Source organism: Monodon monoceros, unplaced genomic scaffold, assembly GCF_005190385.1.
Source record: "Monodon monoceros isolate NGI ecotype Baffin Bay Population unplaced genomic scaffold, NGI_Narwhal_1 Super_Scaffold_19, whole genome shotgun sequence".
NCBI lineage: Eukaryota > Metazoa > Chordata > Mammalia > Artiodactyla > Monodontidae > Monodon > Monodon monoceros.
Genome location: NW_021703775.1, coordinates 68,062,697 through 68,078,031, shown reverse-complemented (window position 1 = coordinate 68,078,031; position 15,335 = coordinate 68,062,697). Strand labels below are relative to the sequence as shown.

The 15,335-nt window shown below is 39.3% G+C and overlaps 1 protein-coding gene across 2 annotated transcripts in view; it reads left to right on the top strand.

The window, feature by feature from the left end:
• The window catches only part of HADHB (hydroxyacyl-CoA dehydrogenase trifunctional multienzyme complex subunit beta), a 38,175-nt gene that overhangs the window by 16,559 nt on the left and 6,281 nt on the right, over positions 1 to 15,335 (top strand). For both annotated transcript variants that reach the window (XM_029232181.1, XM_029232180.1), the window contains exons 5-10: positions 2,953 to 2,997; positions 6,785 to 6,884; positions 10,204 to 10,291; positions 11,635 to 11,822; positions 12,161 to 12,341; positions 13,319 to 13,440. In XM_029232181.1, coding sequence (XP_029088014.1) covers positions 2,953 to 2,997; positions 6,785 to 6,884; positions 10,204 to 10,291; positions 11,635 to 11,822; positions 12,161 to 12,341; positions 13,319 to 13,440 — 724 coding nt within the window. The remainder of the gene's footprint in view (positions 1 to 2,952; positions 2,998 to 6,784; positions 6,885 to 10,203; positions 10,292 to 11,634; positions 11,823 to 12,160; positions 12,342 to 13,318; positions 13,441 to 15,335) is intronic.

Here is a 15,335-nt window from a genome sequence, read left to right as displayed (position 1 = left end):
AGGTAGAAAAAGATCTTTTTCTGTTTAATTTGAAGAAGCTTTGCTTTCAACTTGAGTGATATTTGAAAGACCAAGTTTTTCTTAGAGGCAGGAAGCACTTTGGAAGCACTCTTAGGAGCACACTGCAGCAGTGACATTTGGGAGTCTGTCAGGCATCCTGGTAGAGAGGGGTATAGGAGCATGAGAATAAAGATTGTAAAATGCTGAATAATTATGGTTCAGACATTTTAAAATTGACACACAACTTTTTCCCAAGTTATTCTGCTCTAAATTTGAGGGAACTGGTTTTACCTATGAAAGATTTTTAAAACTACCGATGATTCTTCTGTGATTCAGAGTAAAAATAAAAACATTTTTGGATTTTTTAGGTTTTAATTTTTAGGAATTTAAAGAATGAATATTCTTATTTAATCCAATGGTTAAATCTTTGACTTAAAAATAAAGGGCAGTTGTTGAGAGTCCGCCTGCCGATGCAGGGGACACGGGTTTGTGCCCCGGGCCGGGAAGATCCCACATGCCGCGGAGCGGCTGGGCCCGTGAGCCATGGCTGCTGAGCCTGCACGTCCGGAGCCTGTGTTCCACAACGGGAGAGGCCACAACAGTGAGAGGCCCGCGTACCGCGCAAAAAAATAAATAAATAAAATAAAGGGAATTTATTTTTTAAATTTAAATAGACAAACAGAGTTCACATCCACATCTTGGTTTCTAAATACCCATTCTTCAGTAGAAGGAACCAGGCTTCCTAGAAGAATGACTAGGTCTGGGCCAAAAAAAAATACAAGATGCACCTGGAGCATTTTGGAGTGCCAGAAAGTAAAGAAGTGCTTAAAAAAAATAGGGCTTCCCTGGTGGCGCAGTGGTTGAGAGTCTTCCTGCAAATGTAGGGGACACGGGTTCGAGCCCTTGTCTGGGAGGATCCCACATGCCATGGAGCAGCTAGCCCCGTGAGCTACAACTAATGAGCCTGTGTGTCTGGAGCCTGTGCTCTGCAACAAGAGAGGCTGCGATAGTGAGAGAGAGGCCCGCGCACTGCAATGAAGAGTAGCCGCCGCTTGCCACAACTAGAGAAAGCCCTCGCACAGAAACGAAGACCCAACACAGCCAAAAATAAAAATTAATTAATTAATTAATTTAAAAAAAAATGGAGCATGTCAATAGGACACAGGACCGGGAATCCCCTGGCAGTCCAGTGGTTAGGACTTGGTGCTTCCGTTGCCAGGGGCCCAGGTTCAATCCCTGGTCAGGCAACTAAGATCCTGCAAGCCATGCGGCTCCGCCAAAAAAAAAAAAAAATAGAGACAGGACCAACCTAAAATAACTTTCAATGACAAAACCTGGAACAATTTAATTAATAAGTTATCATGGTATTATACCATAACCCAAAGAATACATCAGATATCTATGAGTTCAATCTGATATAAATAAATGATTGAATAAAAAATAAAAGAGAAAGGACAAATCTTTCTTAAAGAATAATTTCAATTAATACATGCAGAAGGAATGAGGAAAATAAATAAATAAATCACCATTAGAACACCACAGGAATAATTGCTGCAACCAGGATCTACGAATGAATGCTAAAATTAGTGGGTGAGAAATGTTAAGAAGAAACAAGTTATTTGCATAGCCTCAACTCTCTCCCCTCAAGTATCTATTAACTACTGTGATGATTTTAACATGTGTCCATAATTTCTTTGTTACTTTTTCCACTAGGAAGTAGAGCTTAATTCTTCTCCCCTTGAGTAAGGGCCAGAGTAGTGACTCATTTCTAACAAATTGAGTTCAGAAAGGGAAAAAGAGTGAAGAAAACCATACTTTAACCAAGTGATCAAGTTAACATCACCAGTAATAAGTCATGTTGCTATCACGTACACTCTGATAAGAAGCAGTGGGAAGCGCACTTTACCTCTGTGATACACTTCCCTCATATCCATAACCCTAGTCTTCCAAGTGTCAAGGTCAAGAAAGATAAGGAAATACTGAGAAACTTCACTGATTGGAGGAGATTAAGGAAGCATGACAACAAAATGCATAGAAGCATGACAAAAAAATGCATAGATTAAGGAAGCATGACAACAAAATGCATAATGCCCTTTTACTGGAACAGACCAGTAAAAGGGCATTAGTGGAAAAACTGGTGAGGTCCAGATAAAGTTAGTAGCTTAGTGAATTGTATTGTGCCAGTATTAATTTCTTAGTTTTGACAAGTACATCATGGTTATGTAAGATTAGCTTTAGAGGAAGCAGGGTAAAGGGTATACAGGAACTCTGTTTTATCTTTCCAATTCTTTGTAAACCTCAAATTACTTCAAAACAAAATTTTCTTAAAAGTCCTAATATATTGCTCATGTCCCTTGAGACATCACAAAATAAATAATGAATTTTTAAAAAATAAAATAAAGGAGGGCTTCCCTGGTGGCATAGTGGTTGAGAGTCCACCTGCCGATGCAGGGGACGCGGGTTCGTGCCCCGGTCTGGGAAGATCCCACATGCCGTGGAGCAGCTGGGCCCGTGAGCCATGGCCGCTGAGCCTGCGCGTCCGGAGCCTGTGTTTCGCCAACGGGAGAGGCCACAACAGTGAGAGGCCCGCGTACCGCAAAAAAAATAAAAATAAATAAAATAAAATAAAGGAGAACTTAAAAGGTGGGGTTTAAATAAAAATATTTTATTAAATAAAATATTAAATGTTAAATATTTAACATGTGTCATGCTGAACAATATGACAGTAGGCAAGATTCTTGTTCGCTTCTTAGCCAGCTCTAAAGGAGTCAAGGCTTGCCAGACTTTTAAGGCTGACAAATAGCAAAGTCACACTATTTCTTCATTTGGAATGATGTTAAGTGCATTTATAGCATCATATGTTAGATTATTTCTTTAGGTATTTCAAACAGAATGAAAAACATTTTTTATTAAAGCTCTAGGCTTTTGGTTTAAACTATTTTCTTTCCCCAGATATAAAGACCTGATGCCACATGATTTGGCTAGAGCAGCGCTTTCGTAAGTAAATGCAGTTTCATTTTAGTTCTTCATTAAAAGTACTCTTCTCCAGTTTTTACACTTGAAATAGCATGCTTAATGGAATTTCCATATCTAAGATATGTTAACTTTTATGTGGTGAGAAAAAACAGTAGATTTTATCAGATTCATTTATTCTTCGTTTTAGCCATATGTGCTACACAAATTCAAGCAGCTGGTGGATGTCAGCGACCTTTATTTTGTAGGCGTGACTATTTCTTGGCATGACAGTATTCCTTAATGAGTACTCTAGCTAGCTGCCGGTTGTAAACAATGTGGGGCTAGATTGATCAGGCTAGTCAATACAATACATATATTTGATGATTATCTTAGAAACTTCATACTGTACGAGGATAGCTGAACAAATAATGCAAATACAGATGCAGAACCTGTGTATACAGAGGAGCAACTGTACTCTGCCATTTCATTTAACGGACACGAGCATCCTCAGATTTTGGTATCCCTGGTGGGATGGGGATGTGGTTATTTATCTAGAAAAAAGCCTAGAATGAGCCCTGAAGGTTCCTGTGCAAACCAAATAAAAATGTAAAATTAGATGTGGTTGCATGAGATTCAGATGGAAGAATAATTTGATGAGAGTCAACATGTAAGGCATTATCATTCATTGATGCTTTGCCTGTGTGTCTTTAAGCAGCTACAGGTCTTTCATAGTTTGAAAAAACCCTTCTTTGCACCTTTTTGCCCATCTTGTTCTGTTTGTCCTCTTCCTGCCAGCCTGTAAGAATGAATGAAAGCAGCAGTTGCTTTTCTTTTCTTACTATCCATTTATTCTCCTTAATCCCATAATTGCTTCCATTCCCATTGCTCTACAGTAACTACTTTGGAAGCTTCTCTTAATAATGACTGTGTAATCACTAAACGCACCAATGTTTTCTCAGACCTCAATGACTTTGTCTTCTGTAGCATTTGACACTGTCAGCTGTACTTGAAACTGTCTTCCTTTGACTTCATGTTACGCCATTACGGTTTTCCTTCCATTTTCTGACTGATTCTTTTCTACTTCTTAAAAAACTGGATCCCTTCTTCTATCTCGTTTTTAAAGGTATTTTGTAAGTTTTAGTCCTTAGAACTTTGCATTTCTCTGCATGCATGCTTTTCCCTAAAAATCTCATCTACTTAATCTTTATTTTTTTTATGTAGAGGACTTCCAAATCTCTAAATTTGACCTGTTTTCTTAGGTATCTCAAGCTCAGCATGTAAAAAATAAAAATTATCTTTTCCCTGAAGCCAGCTTACTTTCCCATTCCTGATAATGGTGCTGTTTCTGATTATGGTCCCAGGCTGGAGATTTACAGGTTTTTCCTCAACTTTCTGTCTTAAAAAATGTCAACTGTACAATAAAATTGAAAGTGAACACCTAAATACCCCTCACTTAGCATTAATAAGTGTTATTATTTTGCCATATTTTCTATAGCTATATGGTTTGAAGCATTTGACATTGTTTCAGGCATCTTGATACTTCAGCCTTAAATTCTTCAGCTAGTACTCCTAAGAATGAGGACCTTCTCTGTTATCCACAATACCATTACCATAGCTAAGATGATAATGATTGTATGATAACTTCTAGTATCCAGTTCATAGTCAAATCCCCCACACTTGTTCCAAGAATGCCCTTTCTTTTCATTTTTTTTTTTTTCCAAACCAGGACCTGGTCAAAGTTCATATTACAAATGAACATGTCTCTTTGGTCTCTTTTAATTTAGGATATCCCTCCACTCTACCCGCCACGAGAGTGACTTTTTGAAAAGACCAGGCCAGCTGGCCTGTAGAATGTCCCACATTCTGGATGTTTCTTCGTAGTAATATTTAACTTTCCTCTGAATTTCCTGTAAACTGGAAGTTAGATCTCTAAGCTTGATCAGATTCAGGTTGAACATTGTTTGGGAAGAATGCTTCATAGGTAAAGTGCATGGGTATTGCATCATGTTAAGAGGCGCATGATGTGTAATGTTAAATCTAATCACTCGGCCATGGCGATCAGACACTAGATCTCTTGATTATAAAGGTGTATTTTTTTCCTCTGCAATTAGTAAGTCACCTGTAAAGTGATACCTTAACACCATGTAAACATCTTGTTCCCCAACAACCTTTGACCAAATGGTCTTAGCATTCATTGATAATTTTTGCCTGGATTAGTTATTATATTAGAGATTACAAAATTATGACTTTGATCGTTCTTTTATTCCTCCTGTATTTATTGGTTGGTATTTTTCTGTAAAGAACAGCTTTCCTTTTTTTTTTTTTTTTTAAGTGATGTGGACTTATAAATTTTTATTTATTAATTGTGTTAAAGCCAAGCTTGGTCACTGTTCTTTTTGAAGCTCAGATTATCCCATAGTTTATCTGTGGGAGTTCCTTCAAGTTGGCTTCTATGGCCCCTTTGTTTTTTAGTATAATATTGTTTTTTGAGTGTAATTTGCATACAATAAAATGCACATATTTTTAAGTGTATAGTTTTATGAATTTTGTCAAATGTGTACACCCTTGGTCCTGTTTTTGCTATGGTCCCATTAATCTTTGAGTGCTTTCTTATTTTTGGCACAAAAAAGATCAGAGAGGTTCACTTTGTACTTTTCTTGCCTTAGACCTGGCCTCAGTCATTTTTAAAAAAGTTAATACCTTTAGGGCTTCCGTGGTGGCACAGTGGTTAAGAACCCGCCTGCCAATGCAGGGGACACGGGTTCGAGCCCTGGTCCGGGAAGATCCCGCATGCTGTGGAGCAGCAAGGCTCATGTGCCACAGCTACTAAGCCTGCGCTCTAGAGCCCGCAAGCCACAACTACTGAAGCCCACGCGCCTAGAGCCCGTGCTCTGCAACAAGAGAAGCCACCTCAGTGAGAAGCCTCCGCACCACAACAAAGAGTAGCCCCTGCTCGCCACAACTAGAGAAAGCCCGCACACAGCAACAGAGACCCAATGCAACCAAAAATAATTAATTAATTAATTTTAAAAAAAAGGTTAATACCTTTGCTAGTAAATGGCATTTAGAAACCAAGTCTGAGTTCAAGATGTGCTCATTCCTACTGGAGTGTTATTGCTTCTAGTCTCTATCAGTGATCAGAACTAGAAAAATATATGTTATTTAAATTGTGTTTATATTGATATTTCAAATTTAACATAACTGGGATTTTACTCTTTAATTTTCTATTTGTTTCTCTTCTTTTTTTAAAAAATATTTATTTATTTATTTGGTTGCACCAGGTCTTAGTTACAGCAGGTGGGCTCCTTAGTTGTTGCATGCGAACTCTTGGTTGCAGCACGCATGTGGGATCTAGTTTCCTGACCAGGGATCGAACCCGGGCCCGCTGCATTGGGAGCTCAGAGTCCTAACCACTGCACCACCAGGGAAGCTCCCTCTTTGATTTTTGACTGAAAACTTTGGTTTATGTATGTTTTATCCTATTTCAAATTATTTTTTTAAAATTTTTTTATTGGGGCATAGTTGATTTATAATCTTATGTTAGTTTCAGGGGTACAACATAGTGATTTAAAACTTTTATAGATTATATTCCAAATTATTTATGATTCTTCCTATTTAAATTGAGCATCAGAGGTTGACTTTTTAAATTAGACTTTAATTTCTTTGTTAAGGCGCCACACGCTTGTCAAATTAAGGAAAAGATCCAATCTCTACTCTTAAATCCAAAGTTAATCTTTTAACCAAAGTTATCTGTAGTGCTTTATGTGATGACCTATGGCACTATCTTGAATGTGTGAAATGTTTCTTTGCTTCGGACTTCTGCTGGCAGGGGTTTGTTGCATCGGACCAGTGTCCCAAAGGATGTTGTTGATTATATCATCTTCGGCACAGTTATACAGGAAGTGAAAACAAGCAATGTGGCTAGAGAGGTGAGTAAAACAAACTTTGTACTGTTTAAAGATTGATAGGAGAATCAATTTGAGTTTTAATTAATAGAATTTACTCTTTAAAAGTTTTTAAAATTCATTAAAGTTATATTTGACTTAAATGTGATTTTACTACTTGAATTATTTTATATTTAAAAGAATTATAGTATAAATCAAATGATGTACACTATACTAGAATATATTTATACTATATACCAAATCAATTATTTAAGCTGGTTTGTGATATTTTAGTTTGTTTTCTCTTAGGAAAATAGAGATTATGACAAAGTATGGTTGATGTGACTTTTAGTAATGCTAGATATTGTGGCCTCTAACTTAAAATTTCAACATTTTACAAAGAACTTATTTCATAACACAGTTTTTGTTGGAGGTAGCCTTGCTTATTCATTTTTTCCCTTTGACTAGATGGCACATAGAGCAGTTTCTTTTTTTAACTATTTCACAGGTGTTTACTTTTACCCTAGTTGGCAAAGCGCCATGTAGTGTTTATTGGGCAGCTGAGATATGACAGGCCTTAGAACTTCTGCAGCATGTTCTACAGGCATTTCATAATGAATAGTCCAGAAACATTTTCTGGGCTTTGTTTCAATTCAAAAGTGGCTATTTGGGTAAAGTTGGCTCCAAAGCACATTTCAGTGTGCTAAGCGTTTTCTTTATTTCTGGTTTGTGCTTGCCATATTATTGTGTTCAGTATAGTTGGAAGGTCAGTAACTTTCACCACTGTCAGCCAAGAGAAGGGGAAACGAGCAGGACTGAAAGTATTTGTTTTGTCCCCCCTTTTTACTCATCAGTATATGTTAAGACTGCTCAAGGCCTGGTGTTACCGAAGTCCGCCATAATCGGCTACTGTATATTGTAAGGGAGGCAGGAAAGAATTAAGAACAGGAAGAGAGGGGCTTCCCTGGTGGCGCAGTAGTTGAGAGTCTGCCTGCCGATGCAGGGGACGCGGGTTCTTGCCCCGGTCCGGGAAGATCCCACATGCCGTGGAGCGGCTGAGCCCATGAGCCGTGGCCGCTGAGCCTGCGTGTCCGGAGCCCGTGCTCCACAACGGGAGAGGCCACAACAGTGAGAGGCCCATGTACCGCGAAAAAAAAAAAAAAAGAACAGGAAGAGGGTTTTTTTTCCCGTCCTGATTTTTTTGTTTTTCCTGGACCTTCACACTTCTAAATGTATCAAATATGACAACTTCATGAGTATATCAACATTTTCAACTTTTATATTCTGAAAAAAACAAAGTGACTCTTGTAAGAGTGCTTAAAAAGTAAATATTAAATCTGTTTCAGTTTTCTCTATATTTCTATTCTATCCCAACACTAAAGCCATAATGCTTTTTTTTTCTAAATTTTTTTCTGGAAATTTTATGTCCATATGCAAATCTCAGCTATTGATTGACATGTGGTAGATTTCTTCTCCCAGCCCTGTACTAATACTAAAGGCTAAATTGAGGGGATATATTATAAGTATGTCTCTCTATAGTTGTTTTGTAACCTAAAGGCTACTGTGACTTCCAGCTAGAAAACTTTAAGCACCTGTTGTCTGTATTAATAGTGTAATAATGAAATCCTGAAAGGCTTCTGCTGCTGAGTTCCCATGAACCTGACTTCACTGAAAGGCCTCAGCATACTTCCCTGCTCTCCAACTTAACTAAGAGGCATTTTCCTCCTTTCCCCTCATTGTAGTATCTAGAGCCTAAGCCTGCCTTGAGAGCTATTCAGACTTTAAACAGAAACATGTAGACAAGGTTCACCATCAACCACTTCTATTTAAAGTTCCTTCAATCTTGAGAGTCATCTGGGGCCAAGGGTGTGACACAGGCTAGAAAGGACCATGTGAGGATCAGGCCATTACAACCTCAGTGCCCTTTACACTTGCCCCACTGGGAAGCTCTCCTCCCCTTCCCCTTGGAGACTTGCCTCTCTCTTCCTTCTGGGTTGGTTTACATTGAGAGGCTGAGGTGCAGTTGCCAGCGGGTAGTTTTCAACAGAGTGTTGGGCACTTAGTATCAGGCCTCACTGGAAAGACCAGAGTAAGGTCATGTTGCATGTACACTACGGTAACACATTTCTGTCCCTGTGGATTATGGTGAATGGTGGTAAATGCAGTAACTAGTATAGGTAGTATAAGTATGAAGACAAAAATCAGTTAAGAAGCAGAACCCTTTAATCCCAGCTTTGGAAACATGTTAACCTTACCAAATTATAGAAAATCTTGTATTCTGAGGATAAATAGTTTGAGAAAAAGGCCACTAAAAATTAATTCCCTTAATAGGAACCAGAATTTTATAGCAAATGATGGTGGGGGAGATGAGCTGTTGAGAGCTTTGTTTTTAAAGTGAAAATTTAATATTATAAAAGTAAGTATTTTATTTTTGCACCTATGCATTAGTTACTTACATAAACAAAAATGGAATCAGGCATTCATTGTTTTTTTGGCAGCATAATTTACTCAATAAATAGTATAATAAAATAATAGATGTCCTCATGTCCATTTTTAGATTAAAGGAGGGCCTCAGTTTTTCTCAAGGCCCCTCAAATTACTCTCTTTTGAAGCACCTCTTGTGTCATCATCCTGACCAGTTTTCTCATTTCCAGTTGTTAACTGTTAACCCTTATTTATCAGAGGTTCACTTGAGGCTCAGGCAGTTTTCCAAAATTTCTTTCATCAACTTGAACTCTTGCGTGTTTGGCGTGTTTTCCAATTCCTCTTTGCGTTGGATCACGGTGTGCTGTCTGAAATGTCAGGCAGTCAGTGAAAGTAGAGACGCGTGTAAGCAGGCAGGGACCTGTGTGGGAATCTGTTCATGAGGAGTCAGTTCTTCAGAAATGATTTTCATGTTTGATGACTTTGCTTTACTACTAAGCCTTATAACTGCAGGAACATAGATCATGAGAGCCCCACACCATGATATAGGTCATCATTCCCTCAATTGTGTGTAGCAGGTTTACTTTAGGTTTACTTGCAAATTTAAACAAGTTAAAATCAAATTACATATTAATGTCCTTAAAGCTCTGAGAAAAGCATTGCTAAGAAATTAGGTGAACTGCAAGACTGTTGTAGGCTTGTATACCGCACTAGAAAATGGCTACAAGGAACTTGGCAGAGTGCTTGTCAGTTAATAGCTAGACAAAAAATTAGTAAACCATTTCTGTGATGTGCTTAGTTTTATTTTAAATATTACTCTATGGATTATTGACCTCAAATCCTTTCCTGATGTACCATACAGTGAAGTATCGCTTAAAGTGCCGTTTACATGAAGCACTGCCTTCCTAAGTGATGCTTTCATTCACTCTGTTTCCTGAAGGCTGCCCTTGGAGCTGGCTTCTCTGACAGGACTCCTGCTCACACTGTCACCATGGCTTGCATCTCTTCCAACCAAGCCATGACCACAGGTATGTTTTTTTGACCGCAGAAGGTACATGTTGGTTCTCCTTTGTCTTCTATATGATCATTAAAAACTACTCTTAACAGAAATAAATGATCTGTGTGTTTCAAAAAATAAGGTAATGTTTAAAGTTTTTGTTTTTGTTTTTTTTGCGGTACGTGGGCCTCTCACTGTTGTGGCCTCTCCCGTTGCGGAGCACAGGCTCCGGACGCGCAGGCTCAGCGACCACGGCTCACGGGCCCAGCCGCTCTGCGGCATGTGGGATCTTCCCGGACCGGGGCACGAACCCGTGTCCCCTGCATCGGCAGGCGGACTCTCAACCACTGCGCCACCAGGGAAGCCCAAAATTTTTTGATTTTTGACAGTAGTTCTCAACCCTTTTTCCTGCCCTCCGTACCTGAGGACCACAACCATTCTTGTAGTTTCTCCATCAGTAGTGTGGCTGGCTATCTCAGGGATTGTTTATTGGAGGGTTACTTCCAGATTTGAGGCATGAGAAGTTTATAACCTGCTAGATTTTAGTTAGGTGATTCTAATGTGATACTCCCCAACGAAGATTGTGGCCTTCCTCCCTCTACCATTGTCACAGTGATAAGTCACTGCTTTAGGTGATACAACCCTTTTCCTCTACTTTTTCCCCACATCTAGGCATTTTTATAATTAGTTAGAAATTCTCCTAAAAAACGTAGCAAATCTGTGGGACATTTTGTAGCATCAGCCCTTATTGTGAAAAGACAGGAAACATGAAAGATATGGTCATCATGTGCTCTCTTAGTGACATCAAGTCCAGGTTGCCACCTAAGGGGTGGCAGGGGATGAAGCCAGAGGCAGGGATGGGGGCATTCTCCACTCCACGCAGCATGGGACCGCTTCTGGGTAAAGAGACACAGTACTTGCCAGTGGCCATAAAGAGGGAAAGGGGCTGTCTGCTATCTAAAAGCCAGAATTTCTCTAGCTTCTAGTAGAAATTGAAATTCTCTTTATAGGAAAAAAGTCATTATGGAAACTAAAGCTGGGAGCATATAAAATATGCCCAAAGTTCTGGTTTAGAACACGATTTGTTTGAGAGTTGGTCCAGTGGATACTTCCGGAAGTTGATGTCCATACAGCCTGAATGAAACTTGTTTTTCTCCAGTGCGTTGAATGTATTTTTAGTCATTTCAAAAACTTACCCTAATGCCTCTGAAGAGTTAAAAACCTTAATTACACATGTTGTACAATGCTAGTAACTATCATACAATTTTTAAATCAAGAAGCCTAAATTTAAAAAAAGGAAAAGCAGCTTAAATTACCAATGGCCTGTTTATCTATACAAGAGATGCTCATGTACCTGTGCCCTGTGCCCTGTAGCTGTCGGCTTGATTGCTTCCGGCCAGTGTGACGTGGTCGTGGCAGGCGGTGTAGAGTTAATGTCTGACGTCCCTATTCGCCACTCAAGGAAAATGAGGAAGATGATGCTGGATCTCAGTAAGGCCAAGACTCTGGGTCAGCGACTGTCTTTAATCTCTCAATTCAGATTGAATTTCCTGTCACCCGAGGTGAGAATTGTGAACGCTTACATAAAGACTTGTGTTGCCGAAGCATCCCATTGCAGAGATTTAGACTTAGGGGAGACAGCATGGGTTCAGTTATGCTCTAGCAGTTGCAGATCCTGTTAGTTACAGGGAAGGGTTAATTATTTGGTCAAGATGGAAAGAAAGAAAAAATAGTGGTTCGAAGATTTGAATTTGTAAGCCTTTTTAGAGATGCCCTGCTCAGAAAGAACTTCCCTTGTCTTAGTCTTGATTGATAGTAGACTTTAACTTTCCCAAGTAACCCTGGGTGTGGTATAGCACCTGTTAACAGTGTGCCTGGTCCTGAATATCTCCTTTCCCAGCTTCCAGCAGTGGCCGAGTTCTCCACCAATGAGACCATGGGCCACTCTGCGGACCGACTGGCTGCCGCCTTTGCTATTTCTCGGCTGGAACAGGATGAGTATGCACTGCGCTCACACAGCCTGGCCAAAAAGGCACAGGGTGAAGGACTCCTTTCTGATGTCGTGCCCTTCAAAGTACCAGGTAAAACAGTTTGCTTCACTTTGTAGGGGAGAATGCTCTTAATGCTCTTGATACTTGTTAGGGAGTTCTGAATTTCTTCTAAAACTCTGAAGACCCCGAGTGACTTTCCAGTAAATATGATGGTTCTCTTTCCAAGACACTCAGCCTTTATTCTTAAACATGGACTCAAGTTTCAATCCTTGTTGTAACAGTAGGTAAACATTTTTTTTTAAGATTTTATTTTATTATTTATTTATGTATTTATTTTTGGCTGTGTCAGGTCTTAGTTGCAGCATGCGGGATCTTTGTTGAGGCATGTGGGCTCCTCGTTGCGGCGCGCAGGCGTATCTCTAGTTGTGGCCTGCGGGTTTTTTCTCTCTAGTTGTGGTGCACGGGCTCCAGGGTGTGTGGGCTCTGTAGTTGTGGTGCGCAGGTTCCAGGGCGCATGGGCCCCGTAGTTTGCGGCACACAGGCTGTCTCGTTGAGGCGCGCGAGCTAAGTAGTTGTGGTGCTCAGGCTTCGTTGTCCCAAGGCACGTAGGATCTTAGTTCTCTGAGCAGGGCTGGAATGCGTGTCCCCTGCATTAGAAGGTGGATTCTTTACCACTTGACCACCAGGGAAGTCCCTGGTAAAACTTTTAAAAAGAGAAATTTTTATGTCTCCTTTAGATCTTGCAGATATGTTTTAGTTCTTATGTGCATGCCTGTTTTTAAAATTCTTCATTCATATCTCTTCTGTATAGAAGAGCCAAATGTGAATGAATATCTTAAGAAAATAGGGTATCCTTCCTAATGTTAAATCATTTAGATTATTTCCCAAAATTCTTAAGAATTTATTTTCAAATTTGGTAATACCTTGATAACTATAAAAGGCTTTCTTTTTAGTGAATATCTGTGGTTTACATTTTATTTGTTCTTGTAATTTTTAAAGTGTATTTCTCTGGAGAAGATATATAATGCTTGTTGTGCCTTAGAGTTAAAAACTTCATATTTTTATAGGAAAAGATACAGTTACTCAAGATAATGGCATTCGTCCTTCCTCCTTGGAGCAAATGGCCAAACTAAAACCTGCATTCATCAAGCCCTATGGCACAGTGACAGCTGCAAATTCTTCTTTTCTGGTAACTATGTGTGGTATATGTGTTTACTAGTGATCTTTTATATTTGTGTACTCTCAGTAGAAAAGCCTGAAATAGAGTTATTTGTGTGTATTATGAATAGAGACTTAAAAATATACTTCCTCATTACAAAGATAATATTAAAATAGAATTACAGTTTTTAAAGCCATAGAAGTCTCCTGACCCAGTCACCATCCTGTTACAAAAAAGCTGTTCTCTTCAGGCACTTCAGCAGTCAAAAAACTTTGACTGCCTGTGCTAGGCACTGGAGATAAAAAGAACCGTTTATTGTAATGTAGTGAGAAAGTGCTGTGAAGGCTATAAGCATAGACTCTTGGGGAAGATACATAGATGGGTGAGTCAAAGAGGCTTCTTGGAGGAGGTGACCCTTGCTCAGAGAATCTTGAAGGAAGAGTACAAGCCAATTCAGGTAGTGTATAAATGGCATTCTAGGCAAAAGGAACAGCAAATGCAAAATCAGGAGTTAGTTACGAGAGCAAGGACCTCTTTGGGGAAAAGCTTGGTTGGAACATAGGATATGAATTCAGGGAGTCGTATAAGACTTGGAAAGTAGGCAGAGAGAGTGACGAGATACATCTCCTAGCTCTGATTGTTAGAAAATTCTGTTTTATGCCGGCCCCCAAATTACTTTCCTATAAGCATCGTGGAATAAATCTACCCTCGTTTTCTGTTGTTGTTATTTTACTTAAATGCAGGTAGCTTCATGTCCTTGCTTGGGTTTTTTTTTCTTCTCCTCAATTGAATGTCCCTGCTGATTCTGCTTCTGCTTGGGAGATGTGGTTTTCCTTCTCCTACTACCTTGGGTGTAGTCTTCTGGATAGAGTTCATCTGGTCAATGTTTCTTTGACAGTGTAACTCCTCTACCCAGGTATACTGTCTAGAAACATAGGCAAATGTTTGACATATTTGACTTTGGTAAATGATGATTTAATGCCTGCTCTTGAGCTCGGGCAAGGGTGCCTGAAGTGGTTCCAACAGGATGATGTACCACTCTGTAAAGCCTGAGTGGTGAAGGGCTGGTTAGGTGATTATTTCCAAAACCAAGTTGGATGATAGGGCCATATGGTATGGGTTACACTCTTGGCAGATCTGAGCCCCCTTGATTACTTGTGGGGTGTGCAAAAGGTTCAGGTTTATTCATCAAAAGTCAGAAACACGAATCGTCAGAGGTAATGCATCACAAATTTCAGAGGTTTTGTTAACGCACCACATTCACTGCAATTTTGCACAACTGCACATTGAATATGTTATTGATGTGATATCATTATGTATAGTCACCTGTGTTTCCAGACTTTATGCCCGCCTATCAGTAGTGGCTACATAGCCTCTTCACAGTTACTGAGTTGTAAAAATATGGTCTGATGTGGTAGAAATTGTTTTGATTTTGCAAATTCTAGGGAGTAGTTTCCTTTCCTTTGGAATTTTGGGTTTGTTTTTTTTTTTGAGCTCTTTTTTTTGAAGCAATGGTAAAGGGCTTTTGTGAGTGGTACTTCTTTGTCCCCCAACTTCTCAGTTGTCAGTTGGAAGAAAGCACGTGGGGTAGGTCCAGAGAGGGAAGGCCATGGTTCTTATGTTCTCAGCTATCTACCTATTTCTTCTTCTCCGATTGTTATAGTCTATAAATAGAAGAAAATCACCTCAAAGCCACAGGCAGGAAGCAGCTGGGAAACAGTCCAGAAAGTGTAAAAATAAATCAGTAAATAAGAGATTTTTTTGGAGATTGTTTTAATTCATAAAATTCCTCATATTCTGCACTAAAAGCAAAAAACTTTTAGTTTATCATGAACACATATTTCTAGAGTTACCTATTCTCCTCATCCATTTTGATAATTATGGTACTTTCTGAATAGGCTCTTGTACTCTCGTCTTCCAAAAGT